A 27316-nucleotide genomic window follows, 5' to 3' on the forward strand; every position below is an offset into this window, starting at 1 on the left:
AGGGACCAGTGACCTTTCCTAACATTGGCAGACACAGAGAACATGGTGACATGAAAGTGTTTTACTACCAGGAATTCACAAATCTGTGGACAGCACACACCAGTGAGGATTCCATGTCGCTGGGGAAGGTGGATGGAGTGGTTCATATGGAGTATGAACCATGCTCAGGACCTGGACAGAGACAGGGACAGAGCCCTTGGACTGACTGCTTACACAGCTTCACATTGGGAAGGGTCAGGGGAGAAGGGACAGGAGGGGCCGGGGTGTACTCCAGCTGTGGGTTTTGGAGAAAGATTGCATAGCTCGTTAAACCCTTGTCTTCTTTTTCTTTTTTCACTTTGCCCTGGGCAGCCAGGGCACCTGCCCAGCACTTGAGCAAGTCAGCAGCCCGGCCCTGTTAGGTGTCCTGCCTTCCCTCCCAGTGGGGCCATGTCTGACGGGGAGAGGACTGGGGTGTTGGGAAGGTGGTAGGGGACAGAGGGAGGGCCTGTGAAGGGACCACAGGGGGACTGGGAAGGGCCCTGCTCCTCACATCCCCCCTTGCCTGGTTAAGGATTTTTTGCTCAAAGGGCCAAGGAAATGTTCTTGGGTGTAAACCCCGGAGGCCACAGCTCCTCTCCTGGGGAGCCTGGAGGTCACACTCGTGTAGGCAGCAGAGCTGGGTGGTCGGCTTCTGGGCCTCTGCTACCTTGGCACTGTCCTCAGATCCGGATGTGGAAAGTGCTGGAAAAAGAGAAAGAGCAAGAGGAGGTGAGGGGCCCTGGATAGGATGCAGAGGACGCCAAAAATCTACATGAGGGAAGGGAGGCTTGGCGGACTGGCTGGACCTAGGGAATCCAACCCCCAACATGACCGAAGGGCCCCAGGTCTTTAACCTTCATGTGAGAGCCAGCCCAGCTGAGGACAGAGGACTTCCCAGTCACACACTGAGGGGAGTGGGCCTGGAATGTGACTTATGGCCTCCTGGCCTGCAGAGGCTGGCCAGGCATCACTGCTCTCGAGTGGTGACAGCCCCAGTGCCCACGGGTTCTCCCGGCCGCAGCCCCCGCTCAGGTCGGCCCTGCCCAGCTGGCCCCAGGGGCGGCACCTGAGGAAGTCAGGGGCCTTGGCGATCATGTCCTCAAAGTCGGCGAAGCCCAGCTTGCCATCGCCGTCCAGGTCAGCCTCCTCGATGACCTTGTCGCACACGAGCACCACCTCGTCCTCGTCCAGCTCCGACTTGGTGAGCCGGGCCAGCGTCAGCTCCAGGTCCTCCTTGCAGATGAAATTGTCAGTGTTGAAGTCTGTGGGGCGGGGGCGGAGACGCTCAGGCCACTGTCCTCTGAGCTGGTCCCACCAGGTACCCCTGCCGGCCTCTCCATGCACACACTCTGGGGACACTGGACCCTTGTCCTCAGCTGACAGGGACCCAGGGGGCTCACCCACAAGGACCTCTTAAACACCTCCTTCAACAAATCCACATTCACAATCTGCACAAACCCCCAGCGTGAGAGCAAGCCCAGCCCTAGCCTGAGATACTTCAGATGTTCAGACCTGGGCCTTCCTGGGAACTGCAGGCCCAGGCCAAATGGCCCTTCTGGCCTTGCCCCACGGCGGACCCTGAGTTCCCTCTACAGCTAAGGTAACCAAGGCCCAGAAGGGCCACGTGACTGAATGGAGGTCAGACGGCTGTTTGGAGGGGAAGCTGGGATTCTGACCGGGGCCTGTTTGATGCCAAGGCTCACATTTTCTAAACCGTACCACATTATCTCTGGCCCAAGCCAGACACACAGGTCAGAAGACTCAGAAGCCCCTTAGAGAGAGGCCCCGGGGCTGGCTTTTATACACGAAGAGTGGGGAACAAGGTTTCCTTCTACTTGGCAAAAGGCACTGCCACTGCCCACAGCACAGCAAGACGTTCGGGGGCCGAGCCCTAAACAGGCTCATCACAGGGAATGCGACTGTTTTTCATCCCAACATCAGATCTTTGCATGTGCCAGGAGGGCCCTTCCCATTTATCTGTCTAGCAGAGTCCATTCATCCTTCAAGTTTTGGCTCAAACATCTCCTCTTGGTTGGGGGAAAGGCGGTGCTTCGTAGACATAAGGGCTTCCCCTGCCCACTGGTCAAACCCTGGCATTAACGGCAGTGATGAAGAGCGTAACTGCCAACGTGAGCGTTGCAGGCTCCATCTCAATTTTCAACGCATGCCGGTTGGGTAGGTACAGTCAGAATCCCACTATACAGATGAAGAAACAGAGGCTTGGAAAGAACAAGTGCCCTGAGGTCACATCCCTGGTCATTGTCGGACCCCAGAGCCCAAGCTCTTGAATGGCGCCGTAGGGCCCATCCTCACACTGGCCTGTGAAGGTCCCCGGGCAAATGCCAGGTGGGATTCATCTCTGCCCTCCCAGTGGCACCCAGTATGCTCTCTAGAGAGACCTGCTGGCTGACTAGCTGGCTGGCTCCATTCCTGTTGGGTTGGCAAGATGACTCCTGTGCGCAATTTATAAGAGGAAACTGAGGTCCAGGAAACAGGTGATTCCTGCTTAGAGGTCAGGCCCCAGTACCCCCAGCACCAAACCCCAGGTCCCAGGTGCCTTTCTCCATTCCACCCCCAACCAGGGTAGCAGGGGAGCCCCACTTCTCCCTTCACTTGTCCCCAGGCCTGCCCAGCTGTGTGGTCTGCACTCCCCTTTCCGGCAGACTACAGCCCTTCCCAGGACCAGTGCCATGGGGTCCAAGATTAGAGGGGTGATGGGTGGAATTCAAGAAGCTTTTTACTTGAAACTTAGGGCAGTTTGTGGAGGGTAGACAAGGTAGGTACTGTTTCTGGTGTGCAAACGCAATGTGGGTGTACAGCTGCATGTAGACCAAAGTCCCTGAAATAAACATGACAACTACAAGATGAAAAAATAGCCCAATAGGCCCTTTTGCCTTTGGATCCCCTGGTTGATCAAAGATGCTGGGGACAGGTTTGTCCATGGCTCCTCTGGTCCAGGACAAGTTCCAGACCCTCCCTGGGCCTCAGGGTTCCCATCTGAGCACTGTCCCAGGGTCTGACACAGTCCCCGTCGGCTGCCTGGCTCACGGTGGGCTCAGCATACGAGCTCCGCTGTGTGATGGTCTCTCCTATTGCTGTAGCCGAAACCAAGGGCTTCGCGGGTGCTTGGCGCCCCCTGGTGGCCAGTGAGACTGCGGGCCCTGGGCTTGGGGTGAAATAAGGCCACGCGACCTCTGGCACCATGGGGAGGGGTTGGGGTCTGGGAGTCTCCCTCCCAACCCGGCCTCACCACCTCGCAGTGGACCCCAAATTCCTTGGCTGGCTCCTCACAGCCCAGCCCCTGTGACCTCTCCGGACTCATGCCACCCTCATCCCACCACCTTCCTCTCCCCACCTTCTCACCAAGCCCCACACTTCGTGCCTCCCTGAGGTCTTCACAGGTGCGCCTGCCTCCATTCTCCTGTCAACAATCTCTTGTGACACCCAGGCCCTGCTGGAATGTCACCACGTGTGAATTCTCACATTAACCACCCACCCTCCACTCTCAGGACCCTGCAGATGTCTCTCATGTACTGTTTGTCCACACTGGCCACCGCGCTGGACAGGCACCCTTCCGGGTGTTCCTGGTGTCCCCAGCAGTGACGAGGTGGGCTGTGGACCGCCACCGCCCGCAGCACCCCTGCCCCTCCTCCAGGCCCTCGTTACCGTAGATCTTGAAGGCGTAGTTTGCCTTGAGCTCGCGGGGAGCCGACTCGCAGAGCACGGAAAACATGTCCACAAAGTCGTTGAAGGTGAGGTTCCCCTCCCCATCCTCAGAAAAAGCCTCCACGATCCTTTCCTTGAAGGGGTTCTCCTGAAGAAAACCCCAGCAGTCACCAGGGTGCAGGTTCCCTCAGGACTGAGGTCGCCGCCGGGACTCAGGCCCCAAGTGGAGGCCACGTGGATCCCAAGAGGATACCATGACCCCAGAGTCCCACGTCGGAGGCCTGGCGAGGGACTGTCTGCAAAGTCCCACAGCAATGTGGGTCTGCGCCCCAAGTGCCCAAGTGCTTTCTTACTGTTGGCGTGCACCTGACGTGTATGGTAGGTAAGGAGCTGTGAAGTGGGCCGTTCACATCACATACACGTGTGGTCTGAGGTCTGAGGTCTGAGGACCAGCAGCATCAGCCTCACCTGGGAGCTTGTTAGAAAAACAGGCTTTGGGCCCCGCCCCAGACCTACTGAAACTGACTGTCATGTTGGCAAGATCCCCAGGTGATTCCTGTGCCGTTAAAGTGTGAGGTGATGCTATGGATGACTGTACCGTCAGAGGCCACAGCCAGACGAGGAGGAGAGTGAAAAATTATCTTATAAAGCAGACACAAACAAGGTCTGCCAAGGACAGCAGTCTGGCTGCTTCACAAAGGGGCGAGCAGATGGGTACAGGCCGACAGCCCCACAGACGGTGGGGAAGCACCCACCACAGCACCCTGACGGAGTCCCACACACTCAGTTCATTTATTCATAGGCTGCAGATGAGGAAACTGAGGCACAGAGAGGTTCAGCAATCCGCTCAGGGCAACACAGCCACAAAGGGTGGAGCTGGGGTTCAACTCAGGTCTGGTGCCTCTGTGGTCCTGCCCATCCAGAGGAGCGGACTCCCCAAGCCTCCAGCCCACCTGCCCAGCCTTCTCCAGCTGCTTCCCCTGCTCTGCCCATCCCCTACTCTGCCCGGCTGCAGTGGCCTCTCACGTACCCGGAGCTCCGGCATCTGGATGATGAGGCTCATGGGCACGTGGACGATGGGGCTCTTCCTGTAGTCCATCGGGACCAGGTTGGGGGCCAGCTCATAGAACCGTGCATGGAGCCTGCAAGGGAAACAGAGAAAAAGTGGTGGTGGGGGTACAACCCCCAGGCCCCCAGGGGCCCAGAATCGCCCTGCCTGCTCCCCACCTCCCATACTATAGACCCACTTTGGCCAGAGGCCTGGGGAGCCCACCTGCTCTGCCCACAGGGCATGGTGGGATGTAAGGGAGGCAGGTTCTGCCCAGGCTCCAGTGCTGATAACCAGATTGTGTCCTGGTCCTTACCACCATCACCACTGCCACCACCACCGCCACTGCCCCTCCCCCTCCAAGGCCTGCAATCAGATCTTATTTGTCGTTCCTTGGGCTCTCGTAACAGTCTTCTATGTGCCAGGCATGTCACCTCTTTAATTCTCCTCCTCAGGTCTATGCAGACAGATGCACTGCGATCCCACTTCACAGCTCAGCAAACTGAGGCCTGAAGAGGTTAAGACTGATTTGCCTACCACCGCACAACTAGGAAGTATCAGGGATCGTGGCTGGAAGCTAGCACTGGAAACCCAGGGCAGAAACTCTTAACCACTCTTCCCCGTGCCGCTTGGGCCACTCCCCACTCCTGACATTGTTGAAGCCCTGGCTCAGTGTGCTGCCCCTGCCCCCAAAGTAGGCCTGAGGGTTCGGTCTCTGGAAGAGCTTCCAGAGGCCCCCACGTCCTGGGAAGCCCCTGAGAATGGGCCATCCATAACCTCTCTCCAGATGGGAGCGGTGCAGACGCAGCCCGCTGCCCTGGGCCTGGCCCTCCTTGATGATGGGTCAGGTCCCCAGCTCCCTCCCACCCTCCCACCTTGCTCAGGAGGCCCTGGAACACAAGCCCAGCTGCCCAGCAGAGCACGTGACTGCTTGCCCGGCTCACACAGGTAACATCTGCCACCACCGTTTGGTGTATGCTCCAGGCTTTGGGTTAATCCTATGTGGATTACCATTCTCAATTTAATCCCCAAACCACCCCAAGAGGTAGCTATTAGTCCCCTGTTTCTCAGGTGAGGAAACTGAAGCTCAGGGCTTAAGGGCCTTCCCAGCTCCCAGAGCCAGCCCTCTGGATTCCAACCTTGGCCCCCTCTTGCAAGCCAGGCCACCCAGGCCAGCACATCAGCACCTGGTTCAGAGCACCAGGGCAAATGCCGAGCAAATGCCACGAGCGCACTTGGCCAGTCATGTGTTCCTGTAAAAGGGCCTGAAACCACAAGGAAGCTCCAAGGCTTGGAAACAGAGCTGGAAGGAGAAAACCCAAACCCTGTCCTTTGGTTGGAAGTGGGTCAGGAGGTACCAGGGTGACGGGATCACGCCGGGACTCTCCACAAGGGGGCATTCGAGGGCTTTGTTTGATGTCATTTTTGGCACTGAGGAAAAATTTGCCTTTCTTATTTCTGTCCCCAAACATGGAACCAGGACTATGTGTCACCATTTGTGCATCTGGTTTCATGTGTTTTTGACAGGCCCATCATACCTGTGACGGTTACATTTCCCACTTGACCTTGACATATGGGGATGTAATGTTGGGATGTTTCTGGTGGCTGGCTTACACTTCCAAAATTATGTGGGGTGGCTGCAGGAGGAGCTTGAAGTCAGACTGAGGTTAGAGCCCTGTCTACACCTCTCACTAGCTGCGTGGCCTTGGGCAAGGGGGCTAACCCACTGGAGAATAGATTTCCCTATCAGTAGAATGAGGACTGCCCCACCCTCCTCACACGTGAGTATTAAAAAGGATGATGCTAGTAAACCACCTGGCCCTCAGCTGGGAGCTATCAGCGTGCCGCCTGCAGGGCCAGGGGCTCACTGGAAGGGGGGATTTGGGAGAAGGCCCGTGGGTGCGGGTGGAGTTGGGGAGGTGTCTTCACAGGTGGGAAGGCCAGCTCTTGCCCTGGGACACAGATCTGTTCTGACTCTATGACTAAAGTGATACTGAATTTTTTTTTTAAGGAAAACTCAAGGAGAATTTGGAAAGATGAATCAGCGTGGTAGAAACTCCAAAAACTGTCAAAGAACTGAATTCTTGTCATCCTCTTCTCCCAATAAAGGGCACTACTGAATTCAAGATTGACATATTAGTCCTATCATGCGTTCCAGGAGCAGAAATAATGCCTATGCTAGCTGAATCGTTCCAGAGCAGGGGCAAAAACGTCGAAGCCTCCCAGTTTATTTTAGGAAGTTAGTAAGAACCCCAGAACCTAGTAGGTGGCATCCAAAATGGACCAGAGGTACTTCCACAGACAGACGCAAAAATCTTATAAAATAACATCAGTAAATCAGGTCCAATAGTATTTGAAAGAGTAACACATGGGGATCAATCAGGATTTATTCCAGGAATGCAAAGATGGATCAATGTTTGGAAATCGATGACTATAAATCACATTAATAGGCAGAAAAAAATCTTTTGATCAACTTGATAGCTCCATTTATGACTAGGTAGTTATATGGACAGAGAAAAATATCTGAAAAGTATACACCACATGTTTACACTGCTGGTCCCTGTGAGACGGGACTGGGGTGATAAAAGGGAGGCCAATTTTCACTTACTGCTTTACCTCCCTCTGAATTGTTTGACGTTTTAGAGTATTTATTAATAAAAAAGTATTTTAAAAGTATATACTAATTTTTGTCAATTAAAAACTTAAAATTCTTAAAAAAACAATAAAAACTTAAAATCCTTAGTAAAACAGTAACAAAAGGATACTCTCTTCCTCGAATCAACACTCAACATTACACTTAAATGATAAAAATACTACAGACATTCCCCCAAAGTCCTACTGTCACCATCGTTAAATAATATTTCCTCCCCAAGGTCAGTGCCAGTCCATGTCATTAGTCAGGAAAATAAAACAGTGTATTTAAATATTAAAAAGGAGGAGGCAAGTTTTTATTTGCTAGAAAACCAAAAATGATCAATTTTAAAACTGTATGAATGAGAAAGAGCACAGAGCTCTTCTACACAATACAGCATTTGTCAATTCAAAAATATATACAACTAAATCTAGTTCATCATACAGCCCTTCCCCTCAAAACCTCCAGAACAATGAAGTATAAATAAAAAACATGAAATGTGTACAGAGAGAACTATGAAACTCTACCAAAGGATGGAAAATATTTAGGGAGGGAGATGACTTTCCTGATTGGAAAGGCTTATTACTATAATGATGACAATCTTCTCTTCATTTTCCTGTAAAATGAATAGTCTTAATTGAAATCTGCAAAAGATTTGAGAACTTGCCAACCAGATTCAGAAGTCTGTTTGGAAGAGTAAATATAGGAGAATGGGGTAAAAATCCTGAAAAAAAAGTAACTGGGGAGATGTTTGCCCCATCAGATGTCAAAACATAGTTTAAAGCTATTAAGTAACACCATACGGAACAGACACTGGCGTAAAAGAGGCAGACCCAGACCTAAAAGAGAATTCATCCATGACAAGCAGCATCTGAAGTCGTTGGGGAAAAGATGGATTCTTCTGGAAGTCGCAGACTGGTTGGTGGTCCAGAGTCATGTCTAACTTTCATGTAAAATAATTAAAATAATGATTTAAAATGTAGTTGCCAACACTTACAAATTAAACGATTTTACAAGGAAAACCTGGATTTCCCCAAGAACACAGGCAGCTGGCGCTCAGGCGCAGGGACTTCTGCAGATCCCAGTCCTGAGGCGCCCCCACCAGGCTGGGTGGCCTCACTGAGCTGCAGTGCATGCTGGCCCCTGCGGGCAGCTGAGTTTGAGACTCTTGAGAAATTCAATAACTGATTTGGGGACAGAAGACAAGAGAGACATAACAGCCAGTGTGACTGAGAAAGTAGGGAGCTGGGGACTCATACACAGCTCAACACCCCTGGAGGGCAATTTAGCAATAAAAATGAAAAGCCTTAAAAATGTACACACTTTTTATCCAGAAATCTCTGTAAGAAATGTATTCTAAGGAAATGATCCCAGAGGTATGGGTTCTGTGTCATGGTGTCATGAGGATGTGCAGTGCTGACTGTAACACTGAAACAATGAAAGCCGAAATATCCAACTAAATAAACTGAGGAGGTGATGAGACCGTTTATTTAATCTTGTCTATTTTTACAAGCTGCCTAAGAAAAAGCAATTTAAAGCCAATTACGGAACAATATGACCTAAATTTTCAATAAACACACTCAAAGGGAAAATACTGGCACGATATATACCCAAAGGTTATACTGCAAGATGAATGCTTATTATTTCTAGGTGGTAGGATTACAGGTAATTTTTTGTTTTTTCTTGACTGGCTTTATTTTCTAACTTTTCTACAATCATCACATGTCACAGGTAAAATAAAAAATGAGAAGTAATTAAAATAGATCGTAAGTTTTAAATGGTTGAGAAAATAAAATAGACAATAAAGTAACAAACAGGCAAACACTAATCACCCTGGGGGTGCTGTCTGAGGGACAAGGGCTTCAGTCCCCCTCTCTGAAGAGCACAAGCTAACTGGGGGCCAGGGGGAGTTACCTCTGGAAAAGAAGGTGGCTGAATGGGGGCTGCGTGGGGGGTGGAAGAGCCGTGCCTCAGGGAGTAACTGGATAGGGGGAGGGGGGAACTGCCCAAGGGGTGTCTGTGACCCGATTTCACTGCCCTAAGGCGGCCAGAGAGCTGGGCCCCAAGCTGCAAAGAAGAGCCTGCTGCTCAGGTTTCCTGCCTGACATCTGGTCAGTGCTCAGGGTGCAGCTCACCCAGAACCATTGGGGTTGGGATGTGGGAAAGCAGCTCCAGGGAGCACTGTAACCCCACGCTGCAGATGTGGCAACTGAGACGTGGCAGGTGCTACACAGTGGGGAGCAGATCTCAGGGCTTTGCTCTCAGTGGGGCTTTATCCCCTCCCCCACTCCACATGACCACTTTGCATAGAAAGCAAAGTCCCTTGGGTCCCCAGTAGGTGCCATCACAGAGGTAGGGCCTGGAGGAACCAGTGACAGAGCAGGCGGTGGGCAACTCAGGAGAGGTGTCCAGTTGCCAGGAGGGGCCCTTTCTCCCCTTTTTGGACCCAGGCCTGGGTTGAACTACAGAGGCTGGAATCACTCTACCCCCGCACAGACCGCCACCCCTGCCTGGGGATGACCATTTGCTAAGAGACCATGGTTACCCCCTGAGTCCACTTCCTGGCCTGGCCTTTGAGCCACCCTCCTTCCCCATGGGCAACCCTGCTGCTCTCAGTCAGACCACTGGGGACTCGGCAGGGGTGAAGCACCTCTGTGCCCTTGACCCACTGCTCCTAGCCTGGAATGTTCTCCCCTCGGCCCACACACTCTTCGAGTGCTCACTGGTGACTAACAGGTGCCGCGCCCGATGCCAGGCGTGGGGAGCCTGCCCCCTGCCTGACTCCGATTCTGGGGAAGCTGGCCACTTGAGCCATGAGCCCACAGAGCCCCCTAAAAGGCTGCAAAAGCAGCTGCCTGAGAGCTGGGGGCACGGCATAGTCAGGGGCTCACAGGGTAGATGACTCTGGAGTGGGTCTCGAAGGACATGCAGCAATGCAGTGGGAAGACGAGAAAGGGCACTCCGGGCAGCGGGACAGCCAGTGCAAAGGCCTGCGGGCAGGCTTTTGCTGCCAGAACAGCAGTGGTCATGGGCCTCAGAGGATAAGCTGCCTGGGCTTGGCATCTACAAAGGTGGGAGGTCAGGAGGGTGGGAGCTCCCCACAACAGAGGGTAAGTGTGGTGAGGCTTAAATGAGGATCTGTGCCAAGAACCCTGGAAGGTAAGATGCCACAGGAATGCCGGGGGCGACGGCCGTTATTACAGTTCTGAGGACCATCTGACCAAATGGAACCCTACCCCGCCCATCACTCAAGCTATAGACCAGATCCCATTTATCAGCTACCACACCCCAGCATTGCTGCCTCTCAGCAGTGCAATGAGGGTAGGTATCATTATCTCCATTTCATAGATGAAACAGAGGCTCAGCGAGGCTTAAAGCTTGTCCTAGGCCCGAGCTGGGAAGTGGGAGTAAAGCCCAGGTCTGCTGATGCCAAGGCCTGGGGCCTGGCCCCTCCCCCTGCCTCTCCAGGTGGTAGAAGCGGGCATCCCTGCTCACCCAGGGGCCAGGCTGGACAAGCAGCCTGGACAGAGAAGAAGGACTGAGGGACACCGTCTGAGCAGAGTGGTAAGGGCAATGACAAACCACAGCTCCCCTGGGAAGCTGTAGCAGGCTCTGGCCCCAGCTTGCCATCGACCTCCAGAGAAAGTGATCCTGAGACCATGGCTTTTAGTGCCACCCGATAGCCCAAGCAGGGGGCGTGGCAAGGCCCGTGGGGCAGCTTTCCGGGCATTCTGTGAATCCTGCTCACCGTCTGGGCCTGGGGCTCTGAGGCTGCCACCCCCCTTCATCTCTCCTGTCTAGGCCCACCCCTCCCCAAAGATAGGGACTGTCTTGGAAAGGGAAGAGACCCCTGGTGGACAGCTCAGGGACAGTGGGGGCATTGCCTGCCATGCCCCTGACTTTTGGACCTCCCAGGAGTGGGAGGACATCAGAGCCAGAGTGCTCTTAGGGACCCTGAGTCTAACAGGTCCCAGGATGTAGTGAAATAGCATGAAGCCTGGAGTCAGAGGCCAGGTCTTCAGCCCCTGGCTGGGGGACTTTGGCCAAGTTGCTAGCCCCATCTGTAAAGTGGGGATAAAAGGGTTCTCCTGTTACAAGGGCACAGTGAGGATTAAATGAAAATGTTCCTGAAACCGCCCACCACGGAGCCGGGCACACAGTGAGTAGATGTCCGTTCCTGGCAGAATTCTGGATCTGGGCCAGGGAGAGGTGGGAAGTTCTTGAGTTCACGTAGCAGCCGGCACATGGCAGCTGATGGAGGCGAAAGCTCTTCCTCCACTAGAGCAGCTCCCACCCTGGGGGTCCCCAGCCCCGCCCCAGCTCCAAGGGAAGAACCAACCACACTTACTTGAGGATGTCCTTCTTATTGAAGAAGGTGCAGTCCTGTGGAGGGAAAACACACATACAGTCGTTTGTAGGGGGCCTGGGCTCCTTCCTCCCTTCCTCAGAGCCACACGAACAGCCAGCCCCGGGCTGGGGGCAGAAGGGTCACCACCACCCCTCCTTGCCCCAGCCCAATGCGGGGAGCAGTCTAGTGGGTCTAGAAATTGCCTCCTGAAGCTTTTGGCCTGACCTAGGGAACTGAGTGTGTGGCTTGGGTAGCTGGGAGGCATGTGTCAGGGAGGGCATTTGGGAGGCGGATGGAGAGTTCAGAGGGGGATGCCACTGACACCAGGGGCAAGTGGCTGGCAGACAACTGAGGACAGACTCAGGAGTGAGGACTGGCAGAGCCACGGTGCTGCCCAGCTGCAGGGGGCTCTGGCCACGCTACAGCCCCTGAGAACGGGGCCTCCTGGAGTTGTGTGTGTCCTGGGTGGCCGCGGGCAGCAGCCCCATGCTCAGAGACTGAGCATTCCAGGCACACAGACTAAGGAGGCACCAGTGCCTAACTGGCATCTGAAGCCACAGGAATCAATGAGGTCACCTGGGGAAGGTAGTGGAGAGGCTGGGGTTGGGGGAAGTAAGGAGATGAGGAGGAGAGGGGAGGAGGAAGGTGAGTAGTGGGGGACTGGCAGCATCTGGACAGAGGCCAGCGAGGAGGCTGCTGGGGCCCGCAGGCAGGTGTGACTCAGGGTGGGGGCAGCACTCAGCCTGAGGCCACCCAGATTGTAAACTCATCTGCCTCCCACAGTCACGCCTCCATCCACAGCTCGGCCTGCCTAGTGACGATGGCTACTATGCCGAGCTTCACGGGAATTAGGGAGGGGAAAAGGACCCAGCACTCTGGAAAGTGCCCGAGCATGAAGGGCTTTTGTGCTCATCCCCTGAGGTCTGCCTGGTGTCGCAGCCTGAGGGAGGAGGCAGCCTGAGGGAGGAGGCCCCTGAGGCTCTGCAGAGCCCAGAGCCGGTGGGGCCTCCCAGGGCAGTGTGCGGACGAGAGCTGGCTCTGCTGAGGGGCTAGTGGCTGCGCCTGGGCTCACAGACAGCCGGGCTTGCCCTGGATGAGACCTGGAGCCCCAAGCACCGGGGCAACTGGACTGCACACTGAGGAGGACCCGAGAAAGGAGGCCGGCAGGATGCACATCCAGTATTTCCACTGGGCCCCCAAGGGAGAGCTGAAGAGAGAATTGATGGCAATTTCCAGGCCCCAGTTAGCCGCACAAGTCTGTCCGGAGCCACATGCTGCTGGGCAGGAGTTAGACCGAGGACCCCCATGCTGCCTTACCCTTCCTGGAAACACAGAGGCTTCTCCTGGGGTTGCAAGGCTTTGCCTTCCGTGAGAGCTGCTCTGTAGGAGCCAGGAGAGGCTCAAGCAGTGCCCCGCCACCCCCTCAACCCAGCACAAACAGAAAACTCCCTGCCTCGCAGGCCGAAGACTCAGACAGGCTGGAGACCAGGTAGGCTGATTTCTCAGCAGACCCCAGAAACCTGGAGCAGGCAGGGGCCTTCTAGGTACAGACCACTCTCGGCCCCACGGCCGGTTCTACAGCATGAAGCTGCCCAGCGAGAAGGGCCACGGCGCTCCCAACCAGCATGTAACTGGGAATGGGGAGAGGTCTGGCTTCTGCTCTCCTTCCACTGACCTATCCTCTTCCCCCTCCCTCTCCCCTCCTCTCTCCCATCCCCTGGGTTAGAAAGGCAATATCTGGGTTCTGACTGAGGGTTCCATCAGCAACAGATGCAGAAGCTTCTCACATGACCCTGGCCCCTTATCACAGTTACTTACATCCGTCCATAGCACTGGTCCTCAAGGTGTGGTTCCTGGACCAGCAGCATCAACATCACCTGGGACTCAGTGGAAATTCAGATTCTCAAGCTCCTCTCCAGACCTACTGAAGCAGAAACTCTGCAGGGTGGGACCAAGGAACCTGCATTTTAAAAGTACTGCTGGTGATGCTGATCCTGCTAAAGTGTGAGGGCCCTGCTCTAGAGCAGATCACCTGGGGAGCTGTTTAAACTCCCTGTGCCCTCTTCCAAATGACCCCAGATCAGTTACACCAGAATCCCTGAGGTGGATCCAGGCATCAGCAGTTTTAAAGCCATCAGGTGACTGCAATGTGCAGCCCAGGTTGAGAACCACACCACAACCAGTCCATGATTACACTGGGCTGGTCCACTGGGGCTCTGAATATTCTCATCACTAGACTACGGGGGAGATGCCGGGGGGAGGCAATATCTCCTCATTTTATAGATGGGAAAACTGAGGTTCAGCAAAGCTGAATAGCTTGCCCTAAGTTGCACTTGCAGACCAGAGGGCTAGGCTAGAACTCAGGCCCACGTGCTTCTTGCCCAGTGCCCACTGACTGTAAACAGAATCACAGCCCACCTAGGACCATTGTACACCAACCACTCCACGTCCTGCTTCCGCTGTGTATTCCTGTATCTGATAGAGGGTGCCTGCTCAGTACAGGCTGGTGGGATGAGTGATCAGATTTTTCCATATAAATCTTCCAAGGCAGTTACATTATCTCTTCACTGGCTGTGGAATATCTCATGGAAAGCATTGGCCCTGCATAACCTGACCTTCCTCCTCTTTCTGAACATTTAGCCACAGCTGTTTCTCAGTTTTCAACATGACCAATAAAGCTGCCATGAACCTGCTTATCGACCGATGTTTTGCTTTTTCTTCTGTCGACTTATTTCCCTGGAATTCACCCCAGGGAGGCAGCTCATGGGAGATGAGTATGGCAGGTGCCTTAAAAGCTTCTCAGGGTTCTGAGTAGCCTGGCAGTGTGGCAGAGGAAAAGGTTTAGTAGTCAGATTCAAATTCTCATCTTGTTTTGGACCCTTAGGCAAATCATTTGCCTTTCGGAGCCTCAGTTTCTACATCTGTAAAATGGGGATACTGCCTCTCTGAAGAGGGCAGTGAGAGGAGCAAATGAGATAACGTCCAGGAAGCCTACGGGCCACAGCTTGCAGGGTTCTCTCCACCTTGTGTGCAATAGCTCCACCCACTACCCCATGTCCCAAAGGCATCTCTTTAGAGGCCAAAGCTCGGAGTCTGCTCCCACTCTGATACCAAACAAAATCCCCAGCCCCCTCCACATACTCAGCTGCACAGGAAGCTACAGCCATAGGTCTGTAGGAATTCTTATACTCCACCGAGAACAAATGCCCCGTCACTGCTTGGCCCCTGACAGTTTACAGGGATAGATCTTGAGGGTAGAATCCCGGCTCAGGTTAGGGTCACGAGGGGCAGGCAGAAGGGAAGGAGGGAGCCTAGTCCAGAAGACGTGGGCCCTCAGGACTCGCAGCAGAAAACAGGGCAGGCTGAGCTTTCATAGCAGAAGCTCAGATTTATGCCAGTTGAAGCTGGAGTTTCTCCTCCAAGCCTGTATTCCTCCTATCCTCCACCTGGAGTGCCTTCCCCACCTGGTCCAAATTCTTTCCATGCTCCAGAGCTCAACTCGAGTACTTTGTCCAGGCAGCCACCCTGCCTCCCATCTCCACATGCCTGGCGTGCCTGTGCCAGGGGTCCTGAGCTGAGCCACAGCCAGTCCCAGCTGGAGTAAACTCCCCATCCAGCTCTGCCAGCTCAGGCCTCAGCACCACCCAGCTGACTGTCACACAGCTCAACTGATCCCCACAGCAGCCCTGTGACATGAGCACAGCAGGGCTAGTAATGATTCCCATTGTGGAGGTGGGGACACTGAGGACCAGAAGAGGACAGGAGCTTACCGAGGCCTACAGCATCTATGGCCCAGCCATGACTTGAACTCAGGACTTCAGAATCCCTGGAGTTCTTTCCCCTCCTGAGAGCTGTGCTTTAATAAATACTCATTCATCCATTCATTCATACAATATTCTCCACTGCCTCTTCTGCGCCTGGACAACGGACACACAGGAAGGAGGATGGAGTGTAAACAGACAGTGATGAGTGGGTATAAGCCATTCTGTGACCACGAGAAGGATGGGAGGAGGGCATCAGAGAGCCTATCCCAAAGAGGTGAGGCCTGGCCTGGACAGAAAAATGGGCCAGACTGGGCTGGTGAAGAGATGAGGGGAGGGTGTCAGGAGAACAAGGCCACAGGTGAGGCCATGCTTGGCTAGAAGCCCTTCAGTGTGCCTGGAACTAGGGGAGCCAGGGGAGGGGAGTAAGAATGAGGCTGGAGGCTGGCTGAGCCCAGACCAGGCTGGGGTGAGCTCTGCTCTGGACTCCGCTCGGGCTATTACCCCAAGACACCGTGGAATTATAGGAAAAGGAGAGGGTCACATCGGTGTTTGAGAAAGATCCTTCACATCCTTGACCCTGCACTTCTGCCCTGGGCATTCATGACCTACTTACAAGCAACTCCCCAGGGTCACCCACAGCAACAGGGGATTGGTTAATACACGTACAATGCGATTCCTGGGCCAGGGATTATTTTTAAAGGAAAAGTTGCTTCACAGCGGTGATGCACACTGGAAAGTGGGAAGAAGGGAAGGAAGGGGGCGGAGTGGGAAACTAAGGGACTGTGGCAGAAGCGTGCGGGTAGCCAGAGGGCGCAGAGAGAGGGGTGGGCAAGGCAGCAGTCCCAGGGAGACTGAAGAGGCCAGGCCCAGGGCCCCGGCTGTGGAGATGGAGGAGGGGATCCCCAGGTGAGCCCCAAAGAGGCCGGGTTACAGGACTTGTTCTTAACTAAAACATGGGCTGTGCGAAAGCAAAGAGACCAGCTGGAGGAGCAGCAGTGGGTCCTGGGGAGTTTGAGGGGTCTGGGGTATGGACTTGGGAGTTTGAGGGGTTTGGGGGATGGATCTGGAAGACAGAGAAGTGGTCGGGGAAGAAATCTGAACTTTGGGAATCACTGGCACCTGGGGACCGGGGAAAGGGACAGGAATCCCTGGGGATCAGTTGGGGGAGGGGCAGCTGCTACTCAGGGGTCACCCCCAGCTGGTCCTGACCAGCTGGAGAGTCCCAGGGAGGGAGATGTGGGGCTCTTAGGTTTCACAGCTCTTGTTTCTCCCACTGAGCCCTGCTTCTGGCAAAGGGATCAGAACCCAGCAGTGGGCCGGCCTCCGAAGGGTAACCCAATGCCAGGCTGGTCTGAGTGGGAACCCAGGCTCCCCACCCCCACGGGGCTACTCTTTTGAGCATGGGCTCACCTCCAAGCCTTTACCCAAGCTGTCGCTCTGCCTTGGAATGCCGCCTTCTGGGCCCTGATGGGCAAAATTCTATCTTTCAAGGGTCTGTGCAAGTGCGGCACTATTTCTAAACTGATCAAAGCCAAGCCCACCTTCCCTCCTGGCCTCCCACTGCCCACTGGTGCTCTCCCTTACGGCACACTCACAGCCTGCCTCTCATCCTCTGTCTCCGCAGACAGTGAGTGCCTTTGAGACCAAGACCACACATAGCCCCATCACCAACAAAAGGAGTGACACTTAGATCCACAATTCCCAAATTCTTATGTGAACCCTCCTGGGCAGGGTACTGAATGGCTCCTCAGCCTTTGTTTACTCTCCTGTAAAATGGGGCTAATAATCCACCTCGCTGTGATGACCCAATGAGTTGATGCACACAGGGCATCTGAGGTTACATGGCACCCCCAGTCCTTCTCAGGGCCTCACGCGGAACTGAGAAATCTGTGTCATCGACAATCAGGGATTTTAGGAGGAAAAGGAGACTTTATTTTACCTCTGCCCACATCAGAGAACCCACACTTCAAGTTCAATTCTAAAGCAAATATTCACGAAGGCAACAGGAGACTGTGGAGGCCCTGCTGGTGTTCACCTCTCCCAAGCACACTCCACACAGGCAACAACACGGTCCAGCCCCCTCTGCCTGGCAGAGATGGGAAAGAGGCATCAGAGTTGGGCCTGGGAGGATAAGCCAGATCATCTGGAGTCTAGGCACCCCAGAGCATGGGCAGAGAGAGGGAGCAAAGAGCTTGGTGTCATGCAAACACGGGTAGTTCTGGGGTGGTTGCAGTGCACAGGGCAGGGAAGGGACCTGTGCAGGCTGGCCAGGGCTCTGGGCAAGACAGGAGGCTGTGTTCCATCCTGCAACCACGGAAAAGTTTGTACAGGGATGGGAGGGCACTGGGGTCTGATGTGGACAGCTCCCTGGCTCTGGAGGCAGAGGGACCTAGAACAGTCTAAGGGGGTGGTTGCTGGGAACCTGAGGGAGCTTGGAGAGGTGACCACGTAAGACTAGTATCTGGCTTGTCTTCTTGCTCCAGTTATTTCCATGCTGGGGCAGGAGGGAGAGATCTCAGTGGATAACGAGACACCCCCAACCTACAATCGCATTCGGGGGCTGAAGCACCTCACTCATACCCAGCTCATTTCCGCTTTGCAGAAACTCACTCTCCTGAGCTGCTTCTTGGGTTTAGGGGGGTGGAGGGTACTTCCTCCAGCCCACGTTTAATGACTCCCTCTCCGCGCCAAAGGGGGCGCTGGGATGTGTGGTTAGGGAAGGGTTCGGGTCCGGTCTGCGGCCAAGAGTAAGAAGTCTGAATGAGAGAGCTAGAGGAAGGGGAAGCCGGAGCGAGGCATGCCTGTGAGAATCTAACTGGAAAGCGCTCTCATTCCTGGGGTGGGGAAACTGAGGCTCAGAGAAGTCACCGGCCCAAGGTCACGGTCGAATTGAAAGCAGAAGCATGGTTGAACCCGGTGAACCGGCTTTCGGGAGGCCTCGGCAAGCGTGGGGAAAAAAGAGGGGAGGGGCCGAGAGACGCCGCTTCGGGGGCCGGGGCGGCCGGGCTCACCTGGTAGTTGTCCAGCTGCTCTTCGGTGAAGATGGTCTGCTTGTTCCCCATTGTGGCCGCGGCGCCGTCGCTCGCCCGCTCGGGTGCCGCCTCCCATCAGCGGCCGCCGGAGCCCCGAGCCCGCGGCCCTCGCCAGCCCTGCGGCCGGCAGCATCCGACGGCCGCCGGCCGCGCAGCCCCGCCCAGCCCTGCCGCCCAGCCCTGCCGCGCCCCGCAGCCCACCCAGAGGGGGCGGGGCGGGGGCCTGGGAGGCGGGGAACGGACTCCGAGCAGCGGCGACTCCGCCCCACGGCGGGAAGAGGGCGGGCGCTCGGCTCCCAGCTGCAGGGCGCCGCAGGCCCCCCAGGGGGCGCTCTGGCCCGGGAGGCGCTGTTCGGTCAGTCTGGCGCCGGCACCGGCGTCTGCTGGGCGGACCCAGGAACTTCCGGCCTCCCGCAGCCCGGGTGGCGCGGTGGTGAGGGTTCAGGGCCTGAGCAAATCCATTTGAGGGGTGTAGTCGGGGCGAGTGGAGTGATATTGGCACCCCTTGACTTGGAGCGGGGGACGTCTGCGAGGAGCAGAGGGAGAGCCCTGGACCGCGGATCCAGCTGGTGCCCAGCTCTGCCGGCTTCTCACCGTGGGACCTTGGGTTGGGCCCCGTCCCTCGGCGGACAAGCAGTGGGGTCAGTCGAAATGACTTTGAAGGCCCCTGCCGGCCAGGCCCCGGGGAAACTGATCTGGCCTCCCCCCTCCAACATTCTTTGCTTTTTAAAAAAAAATTGAAGTATAGTCAGTTTACAGTGTTGTGTCAGTTTCTGGTGTAGAACATAATAGTTCAGTCATACATATACGTACATATTCCTTTTTGTATTCTTTTTCATCACTACAAGATACTGAATATAGTTGCCTGTGCTATACAGTATAAACTTGCTTATCTGTTTTATATATGATCTGGCCTTTGGCTGGGGCCTGGACAGGGCATCTCAGCCCTCTGGGTCTCTTAGGGAGGAGGACAGGATTTGCTTGCCTTTCTTTGAGCCCTTGGATACAAACTGAGACTTGAGAGGGTTTAAAGGACTCACTGTGTCTAGAGACTAACTGTGACAAAAGCCAGGGCATTTTCTGGGGCTTTTAAGTAAACGCCATTCACTGCAGCAAGTAGAACCACAGCTAAGTACCTCTCAGGGGTCCAGCTCACACATTTGATGCTTCTAACCCCAGAACAGCTGATTCAATAGATACTACCTCCATTTTACGGGGGAGGAAACAGGCTGAGAGTCCTTCAGTAACTTGCCCAGGGTTCCACGGCTGGAAGGGAGAAGAGCCTGAGCTGGACTTGAGCCCTGGCTCAGCCCACTCGTGGACTTTGATGAGGAGGCCAGGGCTTCATGCTTTAGAGTAGGTGGTTTGTTTATTTAACCACTGAGAGGTGCATCACCATCACTTGGGAGGCTCCACCCCCCAGAGATTCTGACTTAGGCTTGGGGTGGCCAAGAATGTGAATGTCCAACAAGTTCCTAAGTGATGCTGATGCTGCGGGCCCCCAGGCCATGCTTTGAGAATCGTTGCTTAGGCTGGAGGTTGGGGGTTCCAATAGGAATGGGCAAATGATCCCTGGTGTTTTTTTGTACCTGAGGTTCCTGGCTGGGGTTTTCCAACATCATTCTGCCGCCCTCTGGTGAGAACAGCAGCCAGCAACTAAACAGACAAGCTTCCCTGTTGATACGGCAAGTCATCAGAGGCATAATCAATTGCTATCAGATGGGCAGGAAACAATTCAGAAGCCCAGGGGACTGCTGACCAGCCCTCAGAGGCCGCCTCACCATCCTTCATTTGTATTGTACATTTATAGTGGACAGCCATGGGAAAGAATGCAGGATGTGTGACAATTCAGAGAATGTGGAGTTTTAGAGGAGAGACAGGCCTTTCTAAGATTCTCTCCATGTGTACTTCCCCTTTCTCCCACATTAGAGTTGGGGACACTGAAATCCTCTCCAAACCACATAGTCACTATTAACAAACATCTTAGATTCCCCTATTGCCCATGAACAGGCCAGAGTTCTGTGCCTTCAGATCCTGTTCTGATACATTCTTTCACAAATGCTGACATGCTGCTCATCTGCATGCCAAGTGTTTCAGGCAGAAAAGCCAGAACTTCTACAAAGAGGACTGGATTTTCAGTTCTGGGAGTCCCTCCTCTCACAGGTGATAGATAGAAGCAACCAACCTGACTGGAATATTCTCTCAACAATTCCTCTTTGATCGCTATTGTCATTGCCCTAAATGAGGCCTTCTGTCTTGCGCTATTACAACAGTGCTGTGAGGAGGAGCATAGGCATGCAATTTCCAAGTTTCAGATAAGAAACCCAGGGCTCAGAGAGGCAAAGTGACTTGCCCAGTGCCACCCAGCTGGGAAGGGGCAAAGCAAGACTCTCACTTCATTCTCTGATTCCAAATCATGCTTCTGCTGCTCCCAGATGTTGGGTGTGGTCCCTGAGAAAGACAGGGTGTGTGTTTGTTTGAGGGGAAAGTGGACAGACAGAGAAGAAGCACTGATTACCCATTCTGCACCCAGGATTATGTGGGATGCTTTACATTTACTGAATATGATTATTCCGTGAATACCTCTTATATCAATAGAGTTTGACATTATTGTCCCATTTCACAGATGAAGAAATAGCTTCAGAAAAAGTGACTTGCCCAACGTCACGCAGACGGTGATGGGCGGATTTAAATCTGGGCCCTGGCTGTCTTTGATCACACTGTCTAGGGGCAAGGGAACATATGGTTACCACTGTTTAAAGCAGGCCAACTCCTAGTCAGTTGCAGGATTTGTAAATGATGTAACATCAGAACATCACAAGGGGTAGTTTGAGGAGGCCACAGTGGTGCCTGGCACTTTGCAAAATTTGGAAGGAAAACAAGAGGGATATATGCTACAAAATGTCCAAGGAGTGAACTGGATAGGAGGTAAAGGGTCTGAGGAAATATAATAAAACATTGATTTCTTTCCTTCTTTCCAAGGTCCTTCCTCCTCACTATCTGCTATTCTTTGTGCTGAAATGTCATTGATCTGCAAGTTGTTAGTCTAGGATTTAGAATCTAAGTAAAGCTTGATGGTAGAGATGTAGTGCTCGGGGCCCAAGGCCTGGGCGAGAACATCTCCTACAGTAAATTTTTCTTCTAGCAGCCCCACGGGCCCACTCACCAGTCCCACCCTCAAATCTTTTGCTAATCTACCTTTATTTTTTTTTCAGCTTCAGGCCACCTTCTGGTATGACCTGCTACCTTTCCTGGCTCATCTGAGTCTTATCTTAGGGGCAATTCAAACCTCATTCCTCCCTGAAGTCTTATCTTTGCTTAGAGAGCACTTATCTTAGGCCTGTCCCCTGACATAGCGGCTGTTTATATCCTGGGAGCTTCTACTCTGGTCTCCTCATCTCATACACACATGTATATGTCTCACAGCCCCTTATTTGGCCTGGCCTCTGTCCTGGCACTGAACGGCTTGTCTTAAACTTTCCTATATCTCCAGCATTTTACGTATCATAGATTCTTCACGAATATTCGGTAGATGAATGAATATGTAGCCTGTGTCTATCTTTTTTGAAGGAGGAGTATTATTTCCTCTCAAATACTAAGAGGATATTCAAAATATTTATTAAAGTTGGGGGGGCGGTTCCTATCTGACAGTGTTGAGAACCACTCTAAAGTCCTAGAGGGCAGGGACCTCCCCTCCCCTGTGTCACTGCTTCCTCCCCTGTGCCTAGCCACGGGCCTGGACTATAGCAGATGCACAGAAGACCTTTTTTGAATGAGTGATGAAGGAGTTTTGAGGGTGACATCATAGTTTAGGTTTTGGCAGCCAACTGGGCAGGTGATGGGGCCCTTGGCTAAGGTGGGGAACAGCAGAGAGGGCAGTTTAGGGGCGAGAGTGATGAGTCTGGTTTTCAGTGTGGAAGTCTGGAGAGGCCTGGAATGGGGCAGTGGCTCTGCAGGCCCAGACTGCCCTCCCAGTGCCACTGAAGGGTGGGAAGTACAGTCAGTGGCAGTTCATCTGTTTGGTCAGTAAACATTGCAAGTGTCTCTGTGCAGGATGGACAGACCAGCAGGGGCCGAGAGCCTCACAGTATAGTGTGTGCCTCCTCTTGGGGTGATTTTGTGTACCTGCCTGGGTGCTCAGAGGGTGGGGCTCCTCTGAGGTAGGGGATGGGACCCCATCTCTGGGCCCGACCTGATAGAGTGGTCAGCAAGGCACTCCTTTCTGCTTCCCAGGTGGGATGCTGCCCAATTCATGAATCGTTGACGAAAGCCAGCTAGATCTTCAAATTTACTCAGCTGAACTTTATATTTTGGTGGCATGATAAATTAGAGCTTGGAATTTTCAGTCTTGCTCCCCATTCTCTTGGGAAGAGAGAAGGGCTGGAAAAGGAGTTTATGATCCAGCATGCCTATGTGATGAAGCCTCCATATAAATTCCGAAAGTGTGGGGTTTGCAGTTTCCAGGTCGGTGACCACATCCATGTACCAGGAAGATGAAGCACCCCAAATCCACAGGGACAGAATCTCCTGTGCTCGGGACCTGTATCCTTTAATAAAGTGGTAAATGTATGGAAGTGTTTCCCAGAGTTCTGAGAAGGTGCTCTAGCAAACTAGTTAAAACTGAGGAGGAGGTGGTGGGAACCTGAGATTTAAAGCCCACGGGTCGGAAGCAAAGGTGACCGCCTGGACTTGTGACTGGTATCTCAAGTTGGGTAGGAGCAGTCTTGTGGGACTGAGCCCTTAACCTGTGGGATCTGATGCTATCTCCACGTATATAGTATCAGAATTGAGTTAAATTGTAGGACCCCTAGCTGATGTCACAGAGAATTTGGTGACCCAAAGTGTCAGAAGTACTGTGAGTGTGTAGTAGTGTGAGAGTTAAGGAGAGACACAGGAGGAGAACTGAGCTTTTTCCAAAACACATGGATAAATCTTGAAAACATTTGATTTGGAAGTGAAAGAAGCCAGTCACAAAAAGAGCACAAATTGTATAATCCCATTTATATGAAATGCCCAGTGTAGGCAAAAGCATAGAGACATAAAGTAGATTGGTGGTTGCCAGGGACTGGAGTGGTGGGGGGAAGAGGAGTGGCTGAGGGAGAAAGCCATGTAGGAGAGCATTCCAAGCATTGGGAACAGCAAGTGCAAAGGCCCTGAGGTGGAGCAGGTGTGGTCTGATCAAAGAACAGCAAGGAGGCAAGTGTACCTAGAAGAGAGTCATGAAGGGGACAATGATAAGAGATGGCAAAAGAGAGGGGGTAGCAAGACCAGATGATGTAGGGCCTCATGGGCCAGTGTCAGAACGTTGGCTTTTACTTGGAGAGAGATGGGATGTCACCACTATTTTGAGCAAAGGAGGGTGTATTTGTCTTATGTTTTAACAGAATCCCTAAGGGAGGAGGTGGACTGTAAGAAGGCAAGGGTGGAAGCAGGGAGACCAGTTTAGAGTTATTGCATTAATTCAGGCAGAGAGATGCCTCTGGCTTGGACCAGGGTGGAAGCAGTGGAGGTGGGAAGAAGTCTCAAATTCTCTATCTATCTTGAAAACCAAACTGACCTTCAAGTCTTGTGATCTGAGCAACTGGGAGATGGGAGCTGGATTTTATTGAGTGAAGGAAGACTATGACGAGAGGTAGTTCCCCTGCTAATCTTTGCTCACATATAGAAAGAAGTTATAGCAGAGAATAGAAAACGTTTTAAATTTTGATATATTTGTTTCATGAACATTAAACCATAAACACCAAGATACTAAAGAGTCTTCATCATGATCGCTTTTGAGGATTCTATGGTGTTCCATTCAATTCATTTACCCTAAATTACATAACCATTTCCTCCTAATTATCTATGTTTCTGTTTTTTTAAATTATAGCTAATCCTATAATAAATATCTTTGTGGGGATGGCTTTTTCTTTGTGGATTTTTCTTAGGAGATTTCTCAAGGGATTTGATTCTCAGGAGTGGATTTACTAGGTGAAAGAGCAAGAACGTTTAATAGCTTGTGAGAAACGCTGCCAAGCTGCTTTCCAAAAAGACTGTCGCGGTTTATAAGGTCTGTCAAAGCTATGGCAGTTTCACCATAAGTTAGATAGTATAGGATATTAGCACTTTATTTACACTTTCTAATAAAAGGGGTAAAAGCTTATAATTAAAAAAATTTTGCATGTACTTGATAATGGTTAAGGTTAGACATTCTACAAGTTTCTGTATTTGTGTTTCTTTGTGAAATGACGGTTCAGGTCCTTTGCCCATTTATTTACTAAAGTCTTAATATTTAGGGGAATAAACTAAGGGACGTCTGTTGAAATCAATTTGTATTTCTTTCGTAAAAAAATTTTTAATGCCTTTGGTTTCTGAATAATTATATTCCTATTTTGCTGATTCATTAATTTAAAAATTGCCATCTTGATTAAAATTTTTTCTTAGAGTGAAGCACACCTGGATTGGATAGTGTTGGAGTCACCAATAAGGGCTTACCTTCTAGATCCTTCTCCTGAGTGGCAAAGTCTTCCCACCATCTGGTCCAAAAATCCCTCACTGATGGGATCTCTGGACACTATGAATTGCAAGGGGCAGGACAAACAGGCTTTCCAGAGGAGGGTGACCTGATGTTGGAGGAACTCTGGAGCCTGGGGGTTCTGGAGCCTGTGAACGGACTCAGGGTAAAGGTCCCAGCTGAGGGCAAGGTAGCTTTCTCCTTGACATCCCTCCAGCTGCTCCAGAGTCAGGGAGCACCTTGTTGAGGGAGTTGGACTGGGAAACCTCTGAGATCCTTTCAGTCCCAAGAACTTCAGCTTCTGAGGATTCCACACTTCCCTGCCTCAAAGTCTTTGCTGGCCCTGGTCCCTTCTCATGGCCCTCTTTTACCTCTTCAAGAACTGATTCAAATGCCATCTCCATAGTGGAATCTTCCCTAATCAGTGCCCTCCAACCACCCCCACCCCAAACTAGAGCACCTGTCACTGGCTGATTTTCTTTTGTTTCTCCCTCACTAGACTTGGAGGGCAGGGCTGGGGCTTACTCATTTCTTTGTCCTCACAGTGCATCTGCACAGTGGATCTGAGAGGGACTCCTCTTGCAAAGCCTTTCTTGAGTTGACTGACCCCCATCCCCAAGGGAAGCTTAGCAGTTGGGAGAACTGCCCTGGTAATTAGGGGGCGTCCTAGTGTAACGCTGGCATCATTGCTTACTAGCTGTACCTCAGTTTCCTCATGGAGTTATTTGTGAAGATTAAATGGACCCTGGAAAAAGCCACGTAGCATTTGTTTTGCAATCACCGAGCAGCAAGTACTCTTGTTGTATGAGTCCATGTTCCAGAAACAAAGACATAATAGATTGTCTCTGGGCTTGAGGGAGATCTCAGTGGTTCACAGCAGAAGAAAATATGATAAGGTTCCTGGAAGAGGTGGGAACCAGGTGCTAGGGGGCTCTGAGTAGGGAGAAGGGACATGAGGATTAGTCTTGGGGGGATTCCCAAAGGAACAAACATCTGAGCTGAGTCTTGACAAGTGGCTGGAATTTCAACAGGTGGAAGTGGAGCAAGAGGGCACTCAGGCATGAGTGTGGGGTGGGCAGCATGTGGGGAGCATTTGGGGGCTGGCCAGGAGCCCTATTCGGCTGGTGCTCCAGGACTTTGGGGCTGGAAGGAGAGGTAGGAAATATGGCTGAAAAAAGACAGTGGTGAGAGATGAATGCAAGAGAGAGCCAGGAGGTTTTAGAGTCCAGATGGGCCCTGGTCAGGGCTGTGAGTGACAGAGAGGACTGTGTAGAGAAAGGACTAGAAGGGACAGGTTGGCTGGTGAGGCAAATGTCTGGGCACGAAATAAATGGCCAAGCCTGAGGGAGGAAAGGGGCAGTAGTGGGGAGGGGGTGGAGGGGGACTGTGGAGAACATTTCGGGGTGGGAATGCCAGAGACTGAGAGGAAAGGCCAAGGGGAAGGGACTGATGAGATCCCTCTATCCTGACAAGGCCACAGACTCAGCTGCACTTAATTATGTTATCTCATGAAAGCCTTAGCCATCACTTCTGCCCCTAATTCACCACCTCTCTGGGTGGAGGGATAGCTCCTCTCGGGACAGAGACTTTTCCAGGCTGGGGTGGGGGAGACTTGGTCTAAATCGCCCTGGAACTCAGCTAGGGGACTCGTGATCAGTAGAGCTTCAGGACAGTGCTGCCGAGGAGAGGATGAGGAGGAAGGTGAGAATGGGTGTTATTTCCTCAGGGAGGCCTTCTCTGGCCTCTCTGTTAGATTTGAGTCAGGTCCCCTGATTTTGCCTTCTCATAGCTCCTTGCACTTTCGCGTCTTGACACTTCTCACAGTTTTAAATGACATGTTTATGTGATACTTGACTGGTGCCTTTCTATCCTACTGGAGTGTAAGCTCCAGCACTTAGAACGGTGCCTGGCACCTAGCTGGCACTCAAAAATATTTGTAGAGCTATAAAGACGGAAAGCAGATTGGTAGTCTCTGGGACCTGGGATTGTGGTGATGGTGGTACAACTAAACCATCGAAATTAGTGAGTTAATTTTATGGTATGAGTTATACCTCAATAAAAAAAGCTGTTCAAAAAAATAAATCTTTGTGGGACGAGTAAATGACCTATCTCCCGCCCTGAGACTGTAAACTCCGCGAGAGAAGCTCTGTTCCCCAAGTCAGACGAATAATTGACATCTAGTAGGCGCAGGACAAACATCCCACCAGAACAGTGACTCTATGAATGAACGAAGGAGGAGAAGAAAGACCCTTACCGGAGATCCCGGTCGGCGGCTTCCGGGTCGCGGCTCTGCGCTGGGCTCCGCCCACCGC

General features: G+C 52.6%; 1 protein-coding gene across 9 annotated transcripts; it reads right to left on the reverse strand.

The window, feature by feature from the left end:
• Nucleotides 1–46: 46 nt before the first annotated feature.
• Nucleotides 47–27312, reverse strand: CIB2 (calcium and integrin binding family member 2). 9 transcript variants are annotated; one of them, XM_010955184.2, is made up of 7 exons: nucleotides 18491–18614; nucleotides 13534–13653; nucleotides 11716–11750; nucleotides 4718–4829; nucleotides 3688–3835; nucleotides 1088–1283; nucleotides 47–723 (listed from the first exon to the last, which is right to left on the reverse strand). In XM_010955184.2, exons 4-7 carry the CDS (start codon nucleotides 4784–4786, stop codon nucleotides 702–704), a joined length of 435 nt encoding a protein of 144 aa, XP_010953486.1. In that variant the 5' UTR covers nucleotides 4787–4829; nucleotides 11716–11750; nucleotides 13534–13653; nucleotides 18491–18614; the 3' UTR covers nucleotides 47–701. The 9 variants fall into 9 exon arrangements, with proteins under 9 accessions (XP_010953486.1, XP_074210323.1, XP_045372757.1 ...); XM_074354222.1 differs by lacking the exon at nucleotides 18491–18614 and adding an exon at nucleotides 15486–15632; XM_045516801.2 differs by lacking the exons at nucleotides 13534–13653; nucleotides 18491–18614 and adding an exon at nucleotides 27259–27312.
• Nucleotides 27313–27316: the final 4 nt, after the last annotated feature.

Source organism: Camelus bactrianus, chromosome 27 (assembly GCF_048773025.1).
Source record: "Camelus bactrianus isolate YW-2024 breed Bactrian camel chromosome 27, ASM4877302v1, whole genome shotgun sequence".
Taxonomy (NCBI): domain Eukaryota; kingdom Metazoa; phylum Chordata; class Mammalia; order Artiodactyla; family Camelidae; genus Camelus; species Camelus bactrianus.